Genomic DNA, 19759 nt, shown 5'->3' on the forward strand with positions numbered 1-19759 from the left:
AGCAAACATACAAAACTAAGTTGGAAAGTCAATCTCCAGTTGTTGTTCCTGTTTATATGCAATGTAGCACAAGCACTGTAGCACAGATATCTGCAATGATAAAATTATGGTTAGGGACAACACTAGTGCAGGAAGGAGGGGGCTTCAAGAGATGCAGCACCTATTTTGGGGGACTTTACACAAGCAACAACAGAGGACATTTTCTTAGCATTATGTGTTTACCAAACAAAGTGTTGTTAGCTAAAGCATTGTTATAGAGAAGGGAAAAATATAACTATAACAGAATCTGTTTCTGTTTCTATTTAAGTAATAACAGGTTTTACCTCTGCAGTACAGTTAGCTATCACAGATAGTTAGAAACTCCACTGACCCACTGCTCGAAAGGTTGTGCCCATTGAAAACTATTGTAGGTTGATAATTGTTGTTGGGAGTGTTGGCAATAGTTTTTAATATTGGTTTGCTTCAATTATGGTGAATAATGTTACACTATAAAAAAAAAGCACAGCAGTGAGTGAGTTCTGTTTATAGAATGGTAAGATTGTAAAATAGCATTAATAATGATAGTTGTCTCTCTCTATTATTGTAGTCTTATGCAGTATTCTCTTCAGCCTCGTTCCCTAAACAAAGTTGCTTACCTGCATAATTTTGAATAGCATGTAATCTGGGGAAAGACTTTAAAACTTACACAATGGAGCATGAGGTATTTTATTTAGCACTGTCACACAGTAATGTTGTTTTAATAGGGCCATTCTGGAGCAACTCTGGATTAATTCAACAAGACCTAGCTTATTCCTAAAGGTACTTAAACCATTGCATGCAAGTTTATTATTCTTTGTAGTTGAGTATTTCCATGAATTATGAAGTTTAAAATGCTGAGATTGTATGTATCTAAATTTATGTTGTTTTCTGAAATGTTTCTACTCGTACTCATACTCGTCATCTTCCGCTTATCCGGGACCGGGTCGCGGGGGCAGCAGACTCAGCAGAGACACCCAGACGTCCGTCTCCCCAGACACCTCCTCCAGCTCCTCCGGGTGGAGCCCAAGGCGTTCCCAGGCCAGCCGAGAGACATAGTCCCTCCATGATGTCCTGGGCCGTCCCCTGGGCCTCCTCCTGGTGGGACATACCTGGAACACCTCCTGAATGTTTCTATTACATCTTATTTTATTTTTATTCTTACCTACTTTTGGGCATGTTGAGTCTTGAAATACGACTGATGACTCTAAGAAACCTGCTGTTGGTAGAGATTACTTATTGGTGTAGCCTAACCACATTTAATTACAGTAGACTATGAATCCATCAAGGAAAAGCCACTTGTCAAAATAAAACCTGCAGTGGGTGTAAATTAACGCTATGATGATGATGTTTAGTCTAAATTATCTTGTGCTAGACAGTCCCCTTTTGTACTTGAAAGAGCCGGTTACAAGACGACCAGAACTACAACGTTATAAAATGACGGAGGACCAAAATGACCAGTGCCCAAAATAAATAAATAAATAAATGTCAGTATAGCTATTGTTATTGTTAATATCAGTGTGATTATTTTCATAGTTGTTTTTACTGTTATGATAGTTACTATAATTATTATTAGCCCAATGTGCACCTGTACTACCTAAAAAATAGCCGGCAAATATAAACAAACAACCAAACAAAATTCTAAACCAAAAATAATCATTTATTCATATAATGCACAACTTAAAATTTGTATTATTTCTAATAGCTTTTGTGTTTTAGTAATGTGCACTTTTACTCTTTATTTGTAGAAAAACGTATGAAATAAATAACCTATCAATGGGAATCATGGAGGTAGCAGCCACCATATCCTTCCCTACAGGTTTCTCTGGAGGATCATCCCAAGGCGTTCACAGAGAAGAGGGAATACATACTGTATCTTTCCTCCAGCAGGATAGTCTTGTCCACTCATAGAGCATGAGAGAGTAGTGTGAAATAATAATATGAAAATCATCTGAATTGGCAGTGCCAGTCCTGGCATCAATGGTGACTTGGGCGAGGACATTTTTGACTCCACCTCTTTCTGCAACCCACCCACACATGCACACATAGATCACAATTGTTGTTTGGTGTCTATACCAGATCAGACTTGTTGTACCATCATTGTAAGAAAGTCAGAATTTAATAAAGGAATAACGTTTTTATGCCAGGGCACACACCTGTCCCCACAGTAAAGCCTATTCTGGAAAAATCAGTAACTTATTTAATTATAACTTAGCAGAAACTTTAAAGATCAAAATATTCATGCATTTGATGGTAGTATGGTGCTTTCTAAAAAATAATTTAGATATTAATATGCACACATAACAAAACACATTGAAAATTATGTTGTTTTTTGTTTTGTTTATAAACACAAAAATGATAAAGGGTTTATGAATTTCAAAATACTTTTTTAAAGAATCGTTCAATTTACAAAAATCCATTTAAGGTTTGGTCTGTGGTAAAGATGTTGAACAAAAAATGATCAAAAGCATGCCAGATTTACTAAGATATTTTTCCGTGCTGAGCTTGCAATTTAAATGCCAATTTCTGCCTCTTCAACTTGAATGTTTTCAGACAGTGCTTAAAATGTTCAAAGCAAAGGTGGGCACCCATTCCACCATTACTGAACCTCCAAATAAGCCATAGAAAATCTCACGTTGGTTCCACCCAGACAGAGAGCTGTGTTGCCAGTGTGAACAACTGCTGATGACCCATAGAGATATATGACCAACTTGTTAGGCAGTGTTTTCCATCATCATCACCATAAAACTAAAAAAGAAAGGTGCCCAATCTCTCAACTTGTAGTTACTGAGTGAAAACGGGGGCACATTATAACCATTTTGGCAGCATCTGACATCAAGGTTATAACTAGCAAAAAAAACAGTTCTTCAATCCTCTAAAAAAAACTAAAGGAAAACAGGTAAACTGTAGCAAAAATCTATTTTCTGTCTATTTATTCATCATCGTCGTCTTCCACTTCATCCGGGACCGGGACGCGGGGGCAGCAGACTCAGTAGAGATACACAGACGTCCCTCTCCCCAACCACCTCCTCCAGGTCCTCCCGAGGGAGCCCAAGGCATTCCCAGGCCAGCCGAGAAACATAGTCTTGTATCCAGGATCTTGTTCTTTCGGTCATGACCCAAAGTTCATGGCCACAGGTGAGGGTAGGAACGTAGACCAACTGGTAAATCGAGAGCTTCGCTTTTCGGCTCAGCTCTCTCTTCACCACAACGGAACAGCACAGCGTCCCCAGCTGCATGGATCCGTCTGTCGAATCTCCCGCTCCATTCTTCCCTCACTCATGATCAAGACCCCGAGATACTTAAACTCCTCCACTTGAGGCAGGAACTCCCCTCCAACCTGAAGAGGACAAGCCACCCTTTTCCTGTCGAGATTCATGGCTTCGGACTTAGAAGAGCTGATCTTCATCCCAGCCACTTCACACTCAGCTGCGAACCGCCCCAGTGCATGCACTCGAGTTCGGGGATTGCAGCCGCTACACGCACCACTGACCTTAAAGCTACAACTACGGGCAGAAGACTAGAATTAGTCTGGCTTGCCTTCATGCACAGTGTGGGCCCTGGAATCCAGCTCCTCAAGATAGGCTGGACTCATTTCAACTCTGCAGTGGCCCGCGGGGAGAGGCGGCGAGCTGGGGTGGGTTTGCTTGTTGCCCCCCCTTGTGTTGGGGTTTATCCCAGTGGATGAGAGGGTCACATCCCTGTGCCTTCGGGTCAGGGACAGGTCTTTTACTGTCATTTCAGCCTACGGACCGAGCGGTAGTGCAGAGTAGCCGGCCTTCTTGGCATCCATATTGGGGTTGCTGCATAGTGCCCCTCCCGGGGACTCTGTTATTCTGCTGGGGGACTTCAACGTTCACGCGGGAAATGACAGTGACACCTGGAGAGGCGTGATCGCGAGGAATGGCCTCCCGATCTGAATCCGAGTTTCCCGTGTTCAAGCATAAGGCTGTTCATCAGTGCACTTGACACCAGGAAATCCTAGGTAGGAGGTCGATGATCGACTTTGTTGTCGTGTCGTCTTCAGACCCTCAGACGCATGTTTTGGACACTCGGGTGAAGAGAGGGGCTGAGCTGTCCACTGATGGCGGTGAGTTGGATCCGCTGTAAGAGGACAAAACCCGACAGACTTGACAGGCCCGAGCGTAGAGTGAGGGTCTGCTGGGAAGGTCGGGCGGAGCCCTCGGCCAGGAATGTATTCAACTCCCACCTCCGGGAGAGCTTTGACCAGATTCCGGGGGAGGTTGGAAACATAGAGTTCGAGTGGACCATGTTCTCTGCATCTTTGTCGATTGCCTATTTATTCCTTTCCTTTATTTATCCTACTCCATTAATTAGTCTTTGACTTGCAATCATCAGATTTATAAGTTGTGTATCCCAGATGTGACAGAGTCACAGGAAATAATCGCAGCAACTCGAAGACAGAATGACAGCAGGGCAGGAAGGGATGGAGAAGAAAAGCAAGGAGAGAATGAGTGTGAGAGGGGAAGACAAGCACTTGTGGGGGTCCCAGCTTCTAAATAATTCAGGGTGAGACTAGCTGCACTCAGTGCAGAGGAGGAGCACTGTCAGGTCAGCTCATTCACTGCAGAGAGGAGGTGGGGAGGAGGAAAGGATGAGATTGTAAGGAAAGGGTTTAAAGATAACATAGAGGAATCCGTGGAAGAGTTTGCGTTTGTGCACGTGTGTGTGGGTGTGTGTGTGCACGTGTCGTGTGTGTGTGTGTGTTTGTGTGTGGTGGGGGGGCTTGTATTGTGGGCATAACTGTGCACGAGTGTGTATCATGTGCTAGTTGTACATGCCTCTGCTTTGTGTGTGCATGTGATGAAAATAGACAAAATGAAGAAGAAACAGGATGCTTCTTTGTGGACATTTTCTTAGTCACCACAGCAACTGCCTCCTCCCTCCATCCTGCACTCTCTTTTTACCTTGTTTATTCTTCCCTTATATCCTTCCCTACATTCCTCCTACATTCTGTTGACTTCCCTCTTTCTGCTCTGGCTTTTTTTTGTCCTGCAATATTTTTAATTTGATGACATTTCTTTGCTGACCTCATTGTTTCAGTATTAGCTGGTCAGTAAGTCTCATTTTCAGCATATACACCTGCATTTGTTCTTCCTGCCTATTGTTTCCATTTTCTCCACCTTTCACTATGACTTCTTCACATAATACTCTGACGTCGGGTAGTTAAAGTCATTTAAGAGGCCTTTGATTAGAGGAACAGGGAATGTGACATTAATTGCCACAGTGCCTTTAGACCTCGAATGTTTTCACATTTGTCAATTTACAACTATAAACTTAATGTACTCTATCAAGATTTTATGTGATAGACCAACACAAAGCAGTGCATGTCTGTGAGGTGGATGGGAAAGGATTCATGTGTTATGATCCTTAGGTGTTTGGATTTTTGGGGGTTCTTCGTGTCACTGTTTTTATCATTTGCCTGTTGTTTATGTTCTCTAAGTTGTTGCCATATTAGTTCATTCTTTGTGTTTAGTTTCTTCATTTATTATCGTGTTCTGTTCTTTGGACATTTTGATTTATTTCTGTTAGATCTCTGCTAGGCATCTCTAGCAGAGATCTAACAGATCTAACAGATCTCTGCTAGAGTTCTCATTGTTCTTCACCAGATCCCTTTACTTAACTGCCATGTTTCTCTGTTCGTGCTCCTTGTGTTGTTCTCCTCATGTCGTGCTCAAGGTTTTGTCTTTGATTACAATTAAAGTCCTTCTATTCACCATGCTGCTCTCATGTTCTTGTCTGCACTTTGGTTCTGTTACAACCTCACAACCCTTGAGAACATGGTTTCTCAATTTTGTTTAAAAACAAAAATTGGAAAACTCAATCTATAATAATTTTCTGTAATTTAATACTTCTAAACAAAAATCCAATGCAACCGAATGTCTTCAGATTACACCTAATCGATAAATAGAGTCCAAATAGAGTAACTTGAGTAAATTAATCCCAGCACAAACACAGCTGGTTTGTGAAGACAACTGACAGAGAACATTAATGAACAAACAGCATTATGAAGATCGAGGAACACAGCAGACAGGTCAGGGAGAAAGCTGTGAAGATGTTTGAACAGAGCTGGTTTATAAACATCTTTGAGCATCTCATAGACCGCTATTGATGTGCACACCTACAAAGACATGGCCATCCATCTAAACTGAGAAGGCAAGTAAGTAGAGTATTACCAGTGAAGCATAGAAGATGCTCATGGTAACTCTGCTCCCGTTTGCAGTTTGCCACAAGGGGACACAGCTAACATGTGGAAGAAGAAGACTCAGAGGGGACATTTTTATCTGTGGTCGTAGAATAAAATTGAACACACTATACCCACTGTAAAACATGGTGGGGGCAGCATTATGTTGTGGGAAAGCTTGTCTTTAGCAAGGACAGGAAAGCTGGTCAGAGCTGATGGGAAGATGGCTAATTAGCCTAAACATACAAGCCACCCTTGTCCTCTTCAGGTTGGAGGGGAGTTCCTGCCTCAAGTGGAGGAGTTCAATTATCTCGGGGTCTTGTTCACAAGTGAGGGAAGAATGGAGCGGGAGATCGACAGACGGATCGGTGCGGCTGCCGCAGTAATGGGGACGCTGTGCCGGTCCGTTGTGGTGAAGAGAAAGCTGAGCCGAAAAGCGAAGCTCTCGATTTACCGGTCGGTCTACGTTGTTACCCTCACCTATGGCCATGAACTTTGGGTCATGACCGAAAGAACGAGATCCCGGATACAAGCGGCTGAAATGAGCTTCCTCCATAGGGTGGCCGGGCACTCCCTTAGAGATAGGGTGAGGAGCTCGGCCATCCGGGAGGGGCTCGGAGTAGAGCCGCTGCTCCTCCACTTCGAGAGGAGCCAGTTGAGGTGGCTCGGGCATCTATACCGGATGCCCCCTGGACGCCTTCCTCAGGAGGTGTTCCAGGCACGTCCCACCGGGAGGAGGCCCAGGGGACGGCCCAGGGCACGCTGGAGGGACTATGTCTCTTGGCTGGCCTGGGAACGCCTTGGGCTCCCCCTGGAGGAGCTGCAGGAGGTGTCTGGTGTGATGACGTCTGGGCGACTCTGCTGAGTCTGCTACCCCCGCGACCCGGTCCTGGATAAGAGGAAGACGACGAGTACGAGTATTTTAGTTTCTAGATATACAAAGCTGATAGAAACATATCTTAAAAATACTTGCAGCTGTAACTGCAGCAAAATCTGGCTCTACAAAGTACTGACTTAGGATGGTATGTGGTCTGAATCCTTTTGTGATGCTCTTTATATGTGACTGAAGAAGAGCTCTTGTTTTCTAAAGGATAAGATATTCAAATATATTAAACAACATTTAGATTCATATAAATAACAGATGATAACATCTGAGAAATATTTGGCCCCAGGCTGATATTAAAAATGAAGCAGACAGACAGGAAAAACGCCACCTTTTTTGACAAGGTCACCAGAAAGTCAATATTGGACATTCTGTTCGTGTCTGTGGATGCTTAATATTATATGGAGATGAGTGAGGAAAGACGCTGGCATGGATGGCTGATGTGGAGCCTCTGAGGTACATCCTCCCCTCCCTGCTGCTCCAGCGCGCCCGGCGCCCCGCCCCCGCCTGCGCTGCGCGTCGCATCTCTAAGCGGCGTTCGGCTCGGTCAGCAGCACCCCCCCACAAGCCAGCGCACCGCTCACCTGGGTGTACCGAGAACACATTTCTGTTTTTATATTCCCTCCTCATCAGGCGAGGAAGAAGAGGACCAGATAACCCAGAGAGACGTCACCATGCCAGGTAGAGAGTGAAGGGGAGATTCGGGGCCGTGAGGAGGTGGGGGAGCAACACTGCGGGGTGTGCTTGGAGTGGCCTCTCCATCCGGGTGAACACCTTTCCGGGCTTAAAGCGCGCACGATGACGGACGGCTGGCGGCGGCCGCCTCGGCTGCTGCTGCTGCTGGCTTTCCTCGCCATTGTGGGAGGTGAGTACTTTCTCCATCTATTAGCTCCATCGATGCGCTTGTGTGACAATAATCACCTTGTTCAGCCAAAAATATCTCCACGCATATGGTCATGATGGGGAATGAAAGTAAAGATGGAGTGAGGCTAAAAATAAATAAAAAGGAGTGGTGTGATGTTAAAGAGGAGGCAGGTGGAGAAAATGACTATTTCATTGCTGTGTCACCATCTTTCACAGCAGGGTACGCGATGATGTAGAGAAATATTTCACAATCCATATCTGAAAGCAATCTAGAAAATGCACAAACTGACATAATTAATGTTTCATTAGGATCATGTTTTCACAAGTATATTCTTAAGGATCTTATGCTTGTTAATGTTTTTAAGAAAATCACATTTTAGTTTCTTTATATTTTGGAATATCAATGAAGCCTGCGCTGTTTGTTCTGCTAATTTGTTGAAAAAAATAAAAGCACCACACTCTCCAAGTATCAAGCAGGCAATTATTTTTTTCTTTGCAAAACAGCCACCTGCCTGTAAATTAATACAAAAAGTGATCCGGCTGAAGCATCACACACGAATGTTAACGAGAGCCCGAGTGAAAGAAATTGTGTTATCACTCATCTCTCTGTGTCTCTTTCCCTCTCACTCATTAACACCGAGGTCTTGATTTGAGTGGGTAGGTTAATGAGAGACATGCGGAGCTAAAACAGCTTCCACATCCTGTTTGCCAAGGACAAATTACTTATCATTCAGCAGCAAAGCAAAATATGTCTTTCTGTGTGGAGGAGCTTTTATGTTCTGAGTACATACATCCATCAGCCACTTTATTAGGAACACCTGTTTATGCGCTGGATGCTACATTGTGAATCAGCCAGTCAGATGGCAGCAACTTAATGCATTTAGACATTTTGATGAGGTAAATGCAACTTACTGAAATTCAAACCAAGCACCAGAATGAGCCAGAAAAAGAGTTTAAGTGACTTTCAACGTGGTATGGAGTTGGTGCCAGATGGGTCACTCTGAGTATTTCACAAACTGCTGGTGATTTTCACAACTATCTCTCTGGTTTACAGGGTATGGTCCAAAAAAGAGGGGGAATTTCCATTGAGCGGAAAGTTGCATGTAGACTGGTTTAAGATAATGGAAAGGGAGCCATAACTCATATAACCTCTCATTCCAGCTAAAGCATGCTCTGAACGTAACAGTTGGTACCTTGAAGCAGATGTTCTGTAGCAGCAGAGGACCACACAAGGTGCCACTCCTGTCAGCTAAGAATAGAGACAACAATTCACATGCACTAACCACAGACTAGAAAACGTTTGCCCTGTCTGATGAGTATCGTTTTTATCTGCAGAATTTGGTGTAAACAGCATGAAATCACGGATCCATTCTTGCATCAACGGTTCAGACTGATGGTGTGGTATGAAGGATATTTTCTTGGCACACTTTGGCACCTTTGATACCAACTGAGCATTGCATTAAAGCTAAAGCCTACTTGAGTGTTGTGGCTTACGATGTCCAGCCCTTTAAGACCACAACGTGCTATTTTAAAAAAACGAAAACCCACCATGTCACAAAGCTCAAATAATTCCAAAAAGGTTTCTTGAATATAACCATGAATTTACTGCACTCCTATGGCCTCCACAGTCACCAGATCTTAGTCGTGTAGAGCACCTTTTGTAGATTCACATCATGGATGTGTAGTCATGTATGCCAGGCAGCAAATCTGCAACCCCTGTATGATTCTATCATGTCAATAGGGACCAAAATTTATGAGGAATGCTTTGGACACCTTGTAGAAACTCTGCTACAAATAATTAGGGCAGTTCTACAAGCAAAAAGGGGGTCCAATCTGGTTATAGCAAGGTTTACTTAAAGTATGTAAAGTGAATACATTGGCTAGTTAGGGGACATCTTTTATGCAGCAGTGTTTGTAGTCCATTTAAAGCAAATCCACAGTGTGTGTGTGGATGCCATGTAACTTGTTGGATGTGTTTTACCTCTAACTTTCCTCTGCTTTGGATCGGCTGTCTGCTCAAATGGTCACCGGACCGGATGGTATGAGGACAGCTCATACCATCCATCCATCCATCCATCCATCCATCCAAATTCATGTTTTCAGAATGTGCAATTACAGTAGCAGGGAGTGCATGACGAAAGCAAATGCGTGCACAATCAGAACATGCAAACTTTACACATAAAGGCTCCCATATGGTGCCAATATACTCCTGTCTTAGTTCATGTGCACAATACCAAGGTTTATCCCAGTTAACTCAGATATGATCACACATATAACACAAGATTGTCCCTTTAAGCTTAAAGTGCCTATGCTAGCAGAAAACCTCCGCATTTACTGTCACACTTTAAGAAGTTAGTGACAGATTTAAAACTATGTTAGACTATGTTAATTAAATATTTTTACCATAATGCAACCTCTTAAGATTTTGTAATTAAAACAAGCACTGACATAAGACATCTGCTGTTTATCACAGCCACAGTTGGAGGACATGGTGCTGATAGCTTGCCAGCTCCAGTTTTCAAACACCGTAATCCTAATGGTGGCTGCTGCCACTCTTTTAGTTTCCAGATCATGACTGTTAGTGTTTTTCACAAATGCAAGAATTTCCAATCTGCCAAATGTGTTTTTCTTATAATCAAAGGAAGAGGTAGCAGCTTTCTATTAAACAACTGACCGGCAGTGCACAGCTGTAGGTGTAAGAGGGAGAAGTATGTTGCAAGAGTTACTGGAAGAAAACTCCAGTCACTCTGCCATTTTCTCTGGCATCTCCTTAAAAGGATTTCAAATCATGTGAACTGTATGACCGATACAGAAAACACGCAGAAATGTAACGTAATGTGATAAAAAAACAACCTTAAGTTGATCTTTTATTTTGTCCAAAGTAAAAAGCACTTTCTAAAGGTTTTTACAGCTCTAGAAGCTGAAGTCTAGAAAAATAATAATTAATTTATGTAAAATTATTAAAATTAGGATTTTTGTATGATAACCTTGAGTAAAAAATATACAGTTTCATAGTTTTTATACAAACGCTTACACAGGAATGTAAGACATGATCTAATTGCTTTTATTTAAATCTTAAAGCTTGTAAGCAAAAAAAAAAAAAAATTGTTGAAGCCTTTTTTTCAGCCAGCTTACCAGTAGTGTGTAGCAACAGGTGAGGGAGGGGCCAGAGCTGGCCTTACCCTGGCACCATGCAGCTGAAATAAATTAGAAATTTGAATTTAGGTTGATATACCTGTCATGGTATGACATCTTTGGACTTGGTTTGTGTTTTTGTGTTAACTGTTGCTTAGGTCTATGTTTTCCTTTATTGTTAATTAGTTCCACCTGTCCCTTATGCCTCCATGTCTCCTTGCCACACCTGTTCTTAGTTCCTGCGATTACCTGCCTTTGTTTTCTCCCTGTATATTAGTTGGTCTGTGTTCTTTGTTACCTGCTGATTCCTCCGTCACTATTCCTTGTCACACCCTGGTTTAGTCTTGTGTTTTTCTACGTGCCAGCAGCAGTGAACTCTCATGTAAGTTTTCGTCTGGACTCTTGTGATACCTGAAGTGACTTTTTGCTTCACCTGGAAATCGCTTAATAAACCTCATAACTCATTTAATCATGCGGCTCCCAAGCTCTTGTCTGCGTATTGGTCCGATCCAAACTCAGAACCTGACAATACCTAGAAAGTTGCTAGTTGCTCAATGAATGCAATGGTTTCAGCAAAGACAAATTCTAAAGATCTAAAACTAAACAAAAGGTAAAATGTTATTTGATGTTGAAAACTTAGAGTAACACATTACCTTAAGTCACATTTTCTGACCATTACTATTTAACACAGAGGTATTTGGGCTGAAGGAGAAAACGCAAGGATTGTGAAACACTCAAAGGACCCTGAGAAACACCGAACTACTAATGAGTCATTTTGCCTTAAGGGAGGAAATCTGATTAGCAAAATCCTCGGGGACTATTAACTCTGTTCACACTCAGGCGCACACAGACACATATTTGAACGTTCATGCAATTAGATATGCAGTCATACACCTGGAGCATAACCTTAGAATTACACAATTAAATATTTTCCACTATAGAGCGTCACCATCGAGATACACATACACCTCTGTGTAAAAGTACTTGGCACCTTACAGATTCCTTTGGTTTTATCTATCAAGAGAAAAAGCTATCCAGACCAACCTGGTCCTATGTGAAAAAGTAATTTCCCCTTAAACCTAAAAACTTGTAGTACCAACCTTAGCAGCAGCAATTGCCATCAAGTCTCTGCAATAACAGGCAGTGAAACCTTCACATAATACGGGAGACAATTTGACCCACTCTTCTTTGCAAAGTTGTTTTAAACTCACATTGGAGGCTTTTTGAGCATGAAAGTGACAACTGATCCTACAAGGTCATGCCATAGCATCTCAATTGAATTTAAGTCCAGACTTCGAGTAGGCCACTCCTGAGCCCTTATTTTATTTATTTTTTATCATGCAGTGGTTGACCTGTGCTATAGATCATTGACCAAGTGTGCCTTGGTCAATGATCCGACAAACGTATAGTCAGAGATCCTCTTTCAGGATTTCCTAGTACAGAGAAGAATTCAGAGTTCCATTAATTACACCAAGGCATCCAGGTACTGAACCAGCTACACAGCCAGTTCAAAGTTACTTTTCCATAATTCAGTTTTAGTTTTATCCAGATTTAACAGGACCCAAACCTTTTAAAAAGTGAACTTTATTTGTTGTCAGACTACAGAATATTTCCCTAAAAGTTTCCAGGATTATTAAGATGTTTCTTGGTAAATTTGAGACTGGCCTCTGTTTTCACCTTGGTCAGCGGTGTTTTTCCCATTGGAGCTCTCCCATGGAGGCAAATTCTACTCTGTTGAATCATGAACACTGACCTTAATTAAGGCAACTGGAGCCTGATGAGCTGGCTATACTGTTCTGGCTTCTTTTGTGACCTCCTGGATGAGTTGATGATGAGCTCTTAGAATAATTTTAGTAGGTCGGCCATTCCTGGGAAGGTTCACCACTGTTCCATGTTTTCTCCATATGTGGATAATGGCTCTCACTGTGGATGCTGGAATCCCAAAACCCAGAAATGGCTTTGTAACCCTTTTTAGACTGATAGATGCTAAAGACTTTATTCTCATCTTTTTCTACATTTCTTTAGATTGGGGCATGATTTGCTGTTTTTTTTTAGATCTTTTAGCCTACTTCATGTTGTCAAAAAGGCTCTTTTTAGGTAAATGCTTAATTCTATGGGGTCAGGTAGTGCTCCGTTTAAGTCCAACATGCAAGTTGGACCTGTTCCTGGTGTAAGTTGGTTAAAAAGCTCCATGGTGGCAGGGCTTCGGGGGTGGATGAGATCTGCCCTGAGTACCTCAAGTCTCTGGATGTTGTGGGGCTGCCATGGTTGACACGCCTCTTCAACATTGCGTGGTGGTCAGGGACAGTGCCTCTGGACTGGCAGACTGGGGTGTGGATTTCCCTTCATAAGAAGGGTGACCAGAGCGTGTGTTCCATCTATAGAGGGATCACACTCCTCAGCCTCCCTGGTCAGGCTTACTCCAGAGTATTGGAGAGGAGAGTGTGGCCGATAGTTGAACCTCGGCTTCAGGAGGAGCAGTGTGGTTTTCGTCCCGGCCGTGGAACACTGGACCAGCTCTATACCCTCTACAGGGTACTTGAGGGTTAACGGGAGTTTGCTCAACAGATCCACATGTGTTTTGTGGACCTGGAGAAAGCATTCGACTGTGTCCCTCGTGGTGCCCTGTGGGGGGTGCTCCAGGAGTACAGAGTCGGGGGCCCTTTATTAGGGGCCATCCGGTCTCTGTACAAGTGGATCAGGAGTTTGGTCCGCATTGCCGGCACTAAGTCGGACCTGTTCCATGTTGGACTCCAGTAGGGCTGACTTTTGTCACCGGTCCTGTTTATAACTTTTATGGACAGGATTTCTAGATGCAGCCAAGGGCCGGCGGGGTTCTGGTTTGGGAACCAGAGGATTTCTTCTCTTCATTTTGCAGATGACGTGGTCCTGCTGGCCCCATCTAGCCAAGACCTACAGCATGCACTGGTCGGTCTACGTTCCTATCCTCACCTATGGCCATGAACTTTGGGTCATGACCGAAAGAACGAGATCCTGGTTACAAACGGCTGAAATGAGCTTCCTGCGTAAGGTGGCCGGGCACTCCCTTAGAGGTAGGGTGAGGAGCTCGGCCATCCGGGAGGGGCTCGAAGTAGAGCAGCTGCTCCTCCACATCGAGAGGAGCCAGTTGAGGTGGCTCGGGCATCTATACCAGATGCCTCCTGGACGCCTTCCTCGGGAGGTGTTCCAGGCACGACCCACCGGGAGGAGGCCCAGGGGACGGCCCAGGACCACTGTAGGGACTATGTCTCGCGGCTGGCCTGGGAACGCTTTGGGCTCCCCCCCGGAGGAGCTGGAGGAGGTGTTTGAGGAGAGGGAAGTCTGTGTGTCTCTACTAAGCCACTGCCCTGGGACCCGGTCCCGGATGAAGCAGAAGACGGTGACGACGAGGTAGTACTCCGGCCGAGGTGTAGATAGTTAAACTGAACCTGAATGTTGAATGTTGAACACACTGAATTTAGGATTTATCCAGGAGACCAATTACATTTTCACTTAGGGCCTGGCTGTTTTAGTTTTTTTCTTAATAAATTAAATCATCATTTAAAAACTGAATTTTTTATTTACTAAGGTTATCCTTGTTTTATATTATAACTGATTTGATGATGTGAAACATGTAAGTTTCACAAAAAATCAAAAGCAGAACAAATCTGCAAGGGGGCTAAAACCTTTTCTCAGCAATCTAGCTGTAAAACACAAACTGTGTGATTGATTCTTGTCTACAGACAAAAACAGTCGCTGTGTGTCCAAGGATGATCAAGGACATGTCAGCACCTGTCTCAGACACTGCAGGGAGGATGCAGCCATCCGTTGGTGTGAGGAGGATGTCTCTTGTCATTTCCCCAGCAGGCCATACATAATAAAAACAGTTGTGGAGCTGAGTTGACCTGATGCAGGAATTACTGAGTGTGAAACACAGTGTGTGACAGTTTCTGTTGTTTTTATTCTCTGCTTTGCAACGCTGTAGGAAGTTTAGCTGTACGTGCCTGCTCCATTGTTGAGACTGTCTAGTCTTTGTCTCATCTCAACCTGAACATGACACTCTTTCATCCTTTTGTCTAACTGCCTGCCACTTTCTGCCTTAACCTACTTTTTCCTTCTGTCTCTATTTCTGGAGGAAACACAGTAGCAATAGGATCAGATTAGCCAGAAGGATAAGTTATTACAAATGCTGTGAAAATGCCCAAAAGGGGGGTGGATTTGTATGGTATACTGTTAATGCTTCAATTCATGGCCCTGCAGATTAATATAGCAAAAAGGTTCACTAAAAAAAGAGAAGCACAAAAGGCAGATAAGACACATTTAGTAAATTAGGAGCTTTAATCCTGACCTAGTCTGTGTATATTTAGGAAAATGAGGATTTACACTGAGGCAAGGTTGTCTTTTCCATCTTTTCTGCTTCTTCTAGATAATTAATTGTATCTACTGGCTCAGAAGCTACAAAAACTCAAAGAAACACAGAAAAAAATGAAACAGTTTTTAGAGAGAATGAGTTTTAAGTTAGGACTGACTCAAAACTTATATCCTCAATCATGTCCCGCACTTTGCCTCCTTGCTTCTCCTTGTACCGTCTGCTTATGTGCACACATCATCAGTCTAAGATTTATGTGTATCCAAATGATAGCATATAATAATAGCTGCCAAAAGTTGCATAATACAGTTTGATGTGTTTTATTGCAATCCTTGAAATAAGCACTACTGTTTGAAAGCCATAGACCAATCATCAAACCACTGAGCTTCTCTCACAAATATAACACACTGCTCTAATGCACTGTGCACATGCAGCATGACTTATATGCAGACCGTTCAGCTTTAGATTCAGTCCCAGTTCAGTCCATAGAAAGTCTTGGGGATCATCCAGATGTTGTTTTGGCACACACGAGACGGGGCATTTCCCTTGTTTTTTATACAGTGGTGATTTCCCCTTTGGAACTCTCCCATGGATGCTATTTTTGACATTATTTCTTATTGATGAAGAACACTGACCTTAACTAGGGAAGTGAGACCTGCAGTGCTTTAAACGTTGTCCAGGGATCGTTAGTGTCCTCCTGGATTAGCCTTTGATGCTCAGAGTACTTTCTGGTAGGCGGGCCAGTCCTCACAAGGTTTAGTACTGTTCTAGATAATGGCTCTCATTGTGGTTTGCTCTAGTCCCAAAGCCTCAGTGAATGGTGCTTTCATATGTTTTTGGATTTCTTTAAACTTGTGCATGATATTTTGATTTTTAAAAACTTTTAGCTTATTTCATATTGTCAGACATTGATATTGTCAGGTTTTATTTAAGAGATTTCATGATTCTACAGGTGTAATCAGGTCTTGGTGTGGCTGTATTGAAATTAAACCAAAAATGAAAAATAAAAAGTATTTGAAAACTGCTTTTAAATAATAATTGGTTGGATGCTGTGAAACATTTAACAGGTGTAAAAAATAAACAGAAGAAAAGTAAGCAGCTCTTGGTGGGACTGGAAAACCCATGTAATGAGATAAATCAATAATATTTAAGTTTTTTAGTAGTTTGAACTTAAAAACTGCAGTTGCATCTGTTGCACATGGGGTCAATGTTTGGGAATATTCATTTGATTAACAGAGGTATTGACTTTTTCCATTATCTTCGTGTATATCATTGACACTCTTCCTTTATTCAATGGATTCACCTTCAACAGAGAGTCTAAACAGGAAGATGGAGGGATGTCTAGAAAATTGACAAATTTCTTACGCGCAAAGTCTTTCATTTGTAGATAGCAAAACAAATGTGTATTTGTGTCTGTATTTTATAGATAATTGTTCAAAGCTGTCAAAGGTATTTTATTTGTATAGGTCTTTTATGCTACATATTCCTCTAATTTGCCGGGCTTAAAATTTAGTATCCAGCAAAGATGGTTAAAAGAGGTGGTTATTCATTATTGGAGAGTAGATGGAGATATTTTGGATGCCCAAACATTTTTTAAATTGCTTTAGAAAGCACAGAAATTGATTCATGATGATATTCCCCTTCACATCATTAAATATTGCTAAGTAGATTTTTTTAACCCATGTTAATAATCGTGTCTTCTCTTTGGTGAGACATTAGTTTCCAGCTTATCAGAGGAGGTCCAAGTAAAAAGTGGATTTGTCGTAGAGTTGCACCAATAATAAAACTGCAACAATTATTGCAATATCAGTGTGTGCAATATGAAAGTAGTGGACTGGGACTGGACTATCATATTTTAAGAGTCTTGCATTGATGGTCTACATGCTATGCTAGGAATATAATGGGCTCTTTCGATAGACTCCCACTACATAATATATAGGATTGTTGCACAGATAGAAAAACTTACAGAGAATGATGGTAACATTTTGATCATGGAAAAGAAAAAAGGAGGACAACATAAGTCAAGAGCGACTGAAATCCCCATCATTGTCTCAACAATATTATTTAAATTGAAAGTTTTTAGAACATCATGGAGCCCTAATTTTAACCATGTGAAAACACACAAAGGCTTTTTGATTAAACTTGAAAGTTTTGTCACATTTGGATTTATGACATTTATGAAAACGCACTGCAAAACACAACGTGTTAAACCTATCTGAGCAGAAAGTCATAAAATAACTGGCACTTGAACAACTATAACAATATTGTTCTATCTTTGTATCAGACCACAACTTGCCATCTTCTTCGTAAATAATTATAGACCAATAGAAATATTTAAAGGAAACGGCATGGCATTCTGAAGGTTTATGTCACAGTATCTTTTTAATGAGAGGCCATAGAAAATCCAGGAATTATCAGAGTTTTCCTGAGCTCAGTGGAGCATAGAGTAACACAGGGAAGCCCTCCCTTGCCTGTAGCTGCGCATTGCCTGTCAGCTGGCTGAAAGAAGGCTACTTAATTTTTCTTTTGCGTACAAACAAAAGGATCAATACTGTTTGAAACCGCAGTTACATGAGGCATGTCTGTTTAGTAGCTGTGTGCAGGCTCTACCTGTGCAGATTGTCCGCCTGATTAACCAGCTAATATCAAATGTTTAGACTTTGGGTGTATAAAGAGTAGAAAGAGAAAAAGGTTTAGTGCTTTACTTTACTAGCAATAAACCATGAAAGCACTGAAAACTTTCATTAAATTTAGTTGGTGTTCAGTCTACATTTTTACTTAAATATAGCTATTAAAATCAAAATACCAATATATTATGAATATTGTAAATATTCATAAATTTTTACTATGTTTGCAGTTTTTAAGAACAAATGTTTTTATGTTTCTAATAGAAACTATTTGATCATGAAGTCTACTTTTCAAAATTTTGTTTTGAACACATAAAAACTAATTGTTACAGAAGGATATCACACTTTAAGAATCTGCAAACAGTCTATGCTTCACAACTAACCATCAGAAAATCCATCAAACCTCCCTATTGTTGGAATCTAATACATTTCTAAATGCTTCTTCTCAGGTTTGTTACTATAAATGAACTGGGGCATTTTTGTGCATGTCTACCCTATCTTCATGCCAAAGGTATTCACTGCAAACATAATGCAACGCTTGCTGGTATGAGAAGGGCTTATGAATATAGCAGTACCAGAGTTTGAACTGTTTATGTTTCTATAAAAAGGTAACTTTAGACTAAGTGGAGGTAAATGCATTGAACAACATGCTTTCTGCAGTGATGTAGAAGCAGTTACAGCTCAGGCTGTGCTCCTCCTGACTGTGGAGTTTAGTAAGAACATAAAGCTTCCGCTTCCAGTTAGTCCAAAGTGGGATGACTTTGTTTTTGAGTGCTGTGATGTTGAGGTGAGATGGTGAATCAATATTAATATCTCAGTTCTCTGGCCACTACGGAGCCAAATTGGGTGTTGTCAGGGAATCAATGGATCTCTCTTTTATTGATTTAAGAATAGTTCAGCAAAAAACATCTCAGCCAAAAAGCCTCTTTGGCAGTCCACAGAAAGGAATGATCAACCTTTCTCCTCACTCAACCTTTTTTTTTAACATATATTATATATATATATATATATATATATATATATATATATGAGACGGACGTTTAAATAGAGATTATCACCGTAAATATTCTCTCAATTTCAACACTTTTCCCTTTGCTGTGTGTGTGTACTCTAGTTTCTATTCAATCAAAATAATCCATCAGAATGCATGGATCACTAAATCCCAGACGTACACAGTCATGATGCAACCGTCTCGTCTGTTTCACTGGATCTTTGAAGCGTCTGGGTTCGCACACACCCACATGTGTGTGACTTCCGTTGCTCTGCGCTCTAATGGGGAGCCCTGCTGAAAAATTCATTGTGTCACATTAACTTTGCAACATTTTCACTGGAAAACAACCAGAATACAACCTGAGCAACGAGCAGCATTACAACCTCTCAGGGTCAGCGTCAGCGTTGCATGTAGAGATGGAGACAGAGAGAGAACCCTCTCTGCTCAGAAGCGTTAATAAGCACATGAGAACAGCCGCAGAGTTAACATGATGACGATTAGGTCAGAGCGTGCAGATATTTTTGCACCCTTGTTTCTGAGATAAGAAAAAAAGACTCTCTATTTGGCTCTCGGCACCAGCGCCATAAAATATTAGTCTGGACTTTCATCTTGAGAACATGTGAAGCTTAAACTATGAAATATCAAACCTAAGAAGACTGGGTTTGTTAAATAAGACTTCAAATGTCTCTAT

General features: G+C 41.7%; 1 protein-coding gene across 1 annotated transcript in view; it reads left to right on the forward strand.

Annotated features, from left to right (window-relative positions):
* The first annotated feature begins 7589 nt into the window (after positions 1–7589).
* The window catches only part of chrnb2 (cholinergic receptor, nicotinic, beta 2), a 37896-nt gene continuing 25726 nt past the window's right edge, over positions 7590–19759 (forward strand). Inside the window, exon 1 of the mRNA XM_047362087.1 lies at positions 7590–7968. Within this exon, the coding sequence (XP_047218043.1) occupies positions 7902–7968 (67 nt within the window). The 5' untranslated portion in view covers positions 7590–7901. The remainder of the gene's footprint in view (positions 7969–19759) is intronic.

Source organism: Girardinichthys multiradiatus, chromosome 3 (genome assembly GCF_021462225.1).
Source record: "Girardinichthys multiradiatus isolate DD_20200921_A chromosome 3, DD_fGirMul_XY1, whole genome shotgun sequence".
Lineage (NCBI taxonomy): Eukaryota > Metazoa > Chordata > Actinopteri > Cyprinodontiformes > Goodeidae > Girardinichthys > Girardinichthys multiradiatus.